This window comes from Cyprinodon variegatus, unplaced genomic scaffold (assembly GCF_000732505.1).
Source record: "Cyprinodon variegatus isolate N-32 unplaced genomic scaffold, C_variegatus-1.0 Scaffold329, whole genome shotgun sequence".
In the NCBI taxonomy this organism is placed as follows: domain Eukaryota; kingdom Metazoa; phylum Chordata; class Actinopteri; order Cyprinodontiformes; family Cyprinodontidae; genus Cyprinodon; species Cyprinodon variegatus.
Window position 1 is genome coordinate 371,943 of NW_015150782.1, and position 5,492 is coordinate 377,434.

The 5,492-nt window shown below is 45.7% G+C and overlaps 1 protein-coding gene across 1 annotated transcript; it reads right to left on the reverse strand.

Annotated features, from left to right (window-relative positions):
• Nucleotides 1-580: 580 nt before the first annotated feature.
• Nucleotides 581-4,770, reverse strand: LOC107091202 (protein phosphatase 1D-like; the record flags this gene model as incomplete). The annotated part of the gene is made up of 5 exons (XM_015384993.1): nucleotides 581-2,361; nucleotides 2,476-2,697; nucleotides 2,841-3,022; nucleotides 3,487-3,611; nucleotides 4,511-4,770. Coding segments are annotated over 5 exons (1,167 nt in total), but the record flags the coding sequence as incomplete, so codon positions are not given.
• Between the last annotated feature and the right edge of the window lie 722 nt (nucleotides 4,771-5,492).

The following is a 5,492-nucleotide window of genomic DNA, read 5'->3' on the forward strand; positions in this document are numbered from 1 at the left end:
CTGAGCCTGGTTCTGCTGGAGGTTTCTTCCTGTTCAAAGGGAGTTTTTCCTCTCCACTGTCGCTACAAGCATGCTTAGTGTGAGGGATTGCTAGAGTCAACATCTACTGCATTTACCTGCTCATCCAGGAGCAGAGAATCCTGTAAAGTCTATGTTGTTTACGTAGATAGAAACTTTGAACCTTAAATCTGACTGGATTATATGATCGAATAATCTCTGAAAGGGGACCTCAGATGACACGCTGTGAATGGGAGCTTTAAAGGGGAAGGCACCATTTCCAATCCAAAAACATAACGGCACACATTAAAGGCAAAAGGTGTCTGTTTCTTAGAACATCTTGGGTACAAATAGTCGTGACATTAAAAACAAAAACTGAACAAAAAAACTAAAAGTCTGTAACCAGCTTAGGGAGAACAGTATGTGAAGCGGTAGAGCAAATCATCTGGTCCCTGTGGGGAATCAGAGCAGTGCTCTCAGTCTAAGGTGTGTTTGTGACGGTTAGGAAGATGAAAGATGGAAAAATTTATTAAGTCAAAAAACAACTATCAGCCTGAAAAAGTTAAATCAATCAACGACCCAAATAATTCATTACTCCGCTTCAAAGTATGATTTTAATTATTTCATTTAGGAATAGTCCATTTACACTGCACACATGCACAACAGCTAGTACAGCTTTTAGAACAAAGGTCGGCAGTGAGTGAAGAGACGTTTTCTAAACATTATTAATAATGAATCTAGAATTATAATACGGTAATCTGAGTCCAAAGACTCCAAGTAACAGAATGAGTCAAAATAAAAACAAGTTCATTGCCTTAGTAAAACACCCATAATGCTGACTGACTGAAGGGGGGGGTGACAGATTTCAGGTGCGATCTTCGTGATTCAGAGTTTCCATGCATGGCGGTCCAGATTACAGAGGGCTACGTTTAAAAAAGCTATTGTAGAAAAAGCAAGGAGATGCATGAGGATTGGGTAAAGTTCATCATTCAGCTGAGGTCACTAGATTCCTACACACAAGGCAAAAGGGTTTGGCATCTGTAAAACCTGGCAGGTCGTCTAAAAGGACGTGCCGAAGAGTCCAGCGAGTGCTTCAAACTCAGCCTGCACGCTTCTCCTCTCAAAGAAATTCCCTCTTAGACACTTCAAAAGTGCAAAAAAATAAAAATTCTTCACACAAAAAAAAAGTCCATAGAATGAATCAAGTCAGACAGGAGTCTCATGCAAACGGCCCCCGGGAAAACGCCATCGTCTCGCAGCGTGACATCACAGGTCCCTGTAGAGGACCTGGATGGAGCCGGAGGCTGGAGGAAGAACAGAGTGGAGAGGGGAGGAGAAGCCTTCCCTCCAAACAAGCAATGTGCAATAAAAAAACAAAGAGATTAGAAATCCTCCCGTCATTTATAGAGGGATCACTGTGTGACATCAGGAAACACATATTTATACAAATAAACTCACTACTAGCTTACTTTTTATGACTGTAGCACCTTTTGCTTATATTCAAGACACGTTTTCAGGAATGAGTAAAATACATAGACGTGTTAAAACCCAGGGTCTAGATCCAACATGGTGGTGCACATCTAGGAACATGTTCTACCGTACGAGGAAAGGATGTATAAAAATAGATTCATTTTGCATAAACATCTCTACGTACTTAAATACTCGGTTATAAAAGTCATAATATTTACACCAGCAACATTATCATTAAAATCCATGACCACACTGTGTGGCAGAGTAAATATGCAGGAATCTTCAGCGCCGGATGGAGGAACTGCAGTTTATGTTTAAACGAGCGGCTCAGCGCCGACCATCAGCCTCACGGCGCCGCAGCGCCTGGAGGAGCTCCGTCAGGTGAACATGCTGCTCCACCCGCGCTGGAGGAAAAGATGGGGAGCAGAAACCAAGGAGAAGAACCTCAAAGAAGGAAGTCTGGACAGAAGCAGAACGGCGGGCGCCTCAGACGGACCGGCAGCAGCTGCTGTGTTCTCAGCAAACACACACTGTGGTTTTATTATGCTGCTGCAGGATGGGAGAGACGCCGCTGGACTCCTGCTTCTTCTCAGCGTTGTGCTGGACCAGCGGCAGCCGGTCAGAAGTTCTGCGTTTGGTCTTCTTGGCCAGGAGGCCCGATGAAGGGGAGCCGTCCACAGTCCTTTTGTTGGACGTCCTCCCGGTGGAGGTGCCGTCTGTTAGACCGGAGTGACCGGGGGAATCTGTGCTGCTGTTTGAGTAGAGAGGAGTCAGAGCGAACGGGTCAGACAGAGACATGTGGTAGAAGGCGGGGCCTCCAGACAGCCCATCCCGTCGCTCCAGTGGAGGCAGCAGCTCCGACATGGCGGAGATGGAGTCTTCATCCGAAGGCGGCTGCAGGAAAGACGAGCATAGGGGCTTCGTTAGACCGACCGCTCTGGGAAATGTGGATATAAAGCCTCATTTAGGAGGTTTCTCTGAAACATGAGGACCTAGAGTCATCCTTACCTGGAGCAGAGGAGCGTCCGAGCAGGAAATGGGAGTAGGACTCTGGGACACTTTGGCCAGGTCCAGAAAGACCTCCTCGTTGTGAAATGTCTCCTGTGATTCACCAGGTTCCAGCAGTGCGATCACGATGGCGCTGGTGTTGTCAGCACGCAGCATTCGCTGGCGCCACCGCACCAACGCGTGGCTCACCAGCTTCCTGGCGCTGGACACCCCACCCGGTACCTATAGGAGGAACGCTGTTACTGCACTGATGAAGAGCGACGACGAGGCAGACCTTGTTGGTTATCATTTGATCGACCTTTGACCTGAAGTAGCACAGAATCATCTACTGCAGCTTTTCAGGTCCAAGGAGCCCAACAGCTTACCGCTTCCTCGTCGTTCTTCTGACACATGGAGATGGCCTCCTGAGGCGGCACCATGTTCCAGAGGCCGTCGCTTCCCAGGATGATGTAACGATGCTTTCTAGGGTTAAGAACCACCACGCTGGTGTCTGGCTCCGGAGAAACCACAAACTCCCCGCTGTAGAAATCATAGCTCCACAGATCACCTGTCAGGGGGAAGAAAAGAAGATTAGAAACCCTGAAAGAGGTCCAGATCAACTATGGCGTCATTTTTGTGCCAACGACTTGAGCGTGGCGTTACCAGTCTGAGCGTGCAGCAGGAACCATGTGCAGCGTTCTTATTCCGAACCTGTCTGGTGCGAGCTTCACTCTAAAATCATGTGAACGTTTCTGTGTGCACTCAGCTTCTCTCTGCATGCGCTCAGATCTCTACCCACTTGCCTATGGCAGGCCACGTTGACATTTATTGACTGAATATTAATCCAGATGTCTCAGATAGATCCAAGTTTGCACTCCTTTTTAGAGCTGATAAGTTTTGGGTGCGTTTAAACGCTGCACATGGTTCTCACCACACGCTCAGACCGGTAACACCATCATACCGTATATAATCAAGTCTCTACATTTCCAGTGTGATCCATTCCATCGGCAGCGTGAAGCTTTCATTCCTCACCTAGAGCGCGAGCAACAGCCAGGAAAGGAATCTGGTCGATGACGGTGCTGCGGCGAACAGGTCCATTATGGCTCAGCCTGGGCCTCTTCCACACCACCCGGTTCACCCCCGACTTCTTGATTACACTGAGGGACAGAAGACAACACAGACGTTTACACTAGCATCCACCAAAGTCCACAATTATTGGGAAAAAAAAGGTTTTAGATAACAAAGCATTCTTCTTTTAGTCTATTTCTGTATGAGACATTTGATCACTTCCCTTCATAAAGGGCAGAATAACAGTTTATATAAACATATTTGTTTAACCTCACATCCAATGGGACGTTTTAACCTGGCTTCCCTGGTTCTCCGTATCCCTGAACATTTGTCCTACATTAATCTGGACCTCAGCATTTCTCTGACCAGTAGAACCAGCGAAGCCATTTCTGCTGATATGGAAAAACACTGATTTAAATTTCCAGCAACTAGATCCGTCCAGATGTTGCTTCAGACTGTTGACATAAAGCAGGCCTGGTCTGAGAGACGCTCTGAAGCAACAGAGCGTCTCAAAATCTGTCCCATCCAACTATAACCTCCTACAGACCTCTGATCGTCCATTTAATATCCAGATTCCAGGGATAGCAGAGCATCGGCTCATTTCTTCTGAACAGATAATTATGCAACCCTTCATTTGGGAATTTATTTCATAACCACGGCTTTCAAAGAACCAGTTTGTGCTTCTGAATTACTGCTGACTGCTACACCTCTAATCACTTCAGCACAAATTATCCCAGGAAGAATGTGAGGACATCCAACCTGAACATATTCCTGGAAAACAGAGTTTTGGAAAGCTCCGGTCAATCCTAACTTTATATTAGAGGGGTGCGCCCAGCGGCGTGGCGGTCTGTCGATCAGACACATGGGGAGGCGTCTTTTTTTATCATCATTTGTTTAAAGAGTTTCCTTCTGATCCAGGAAATGCCCAGAGCTTCCCCTCCTAGATGTTGCACCGCTGAGGAATGCAGAAACAGGGGTCACTGTTTACCTCCCACCGAGCCCTTCGATGCGCTCCCTCTCTTTGGGTAATTCCGGCTTGTGGTCTTGCGTCAGTTCCACCGCTTTGATGAACGGGACGGACGGGTCGTCCTGAACTCCCAGAACGACGGCTGAGTCTCCTACGTGGGCCACATACATACGGTTTCCCCGGAGGACCACTACGCTGGCTGTGGTGCCTGATGTGCTAGGAAGGCCTGTGAGGGTCTTTGGCCATTCAGCTGTGAAGAACAATGGAGGAAAAACACTAAGTTACCCATAAATGTTGATACTGAGCTTAAGGACAAAACACTGTGTCTCATTAATCCCTCTTTAATTAAGGATGTTTAATATAGTTTACAGTAGGGCTGAATGAATCAAATTAATGAGATAAATAAATCATTAAAATAATCATAAACTAATTCAGTAATCAATTAATCTTTAACTGGAGTATAGAGACTGTAAAACATGCATTCAGCTGACAGAGTGACTCACTTGGAGCAGGAAAATAACAAGATTGTAAAAAAAATAATAATAATGTAAATATTTAGCATTAAAAAAACAGATTTATCTGGTAGAAATGTCCACCTGTCTCTGACACCCTGAAGACCAGAGCCTTGGAGCTGTCTCCATGTCTCTGGTAAAGTCCACAGTGCAGGTTTCAGGACATGCACAGAGTGGTAATAACTGATAAACAGCTGACATGTCCAGGCTAGTCCACTCTGACAGCATCTAATCAATCAGATCAAGGCTTCAATGTCTGCATGGTTATGGTTAATACAACTATTCCTTATTTGTGCACATTAATTATGTTTTTGATTAAAATCCTTTCACTAAAATGCCATCAGAACGCATGCAAACCATTTGAAAACAAACCATGCAAAGAGCAGTGTTGCCAACTTAGCGCTTTAGTCGCTATATTTAGCCACTTTTCAGACCCCTCTAGCACTTTGATTTCTAAAAAGCTCCTAGCACCAAATCTAGAGACTTTTTTT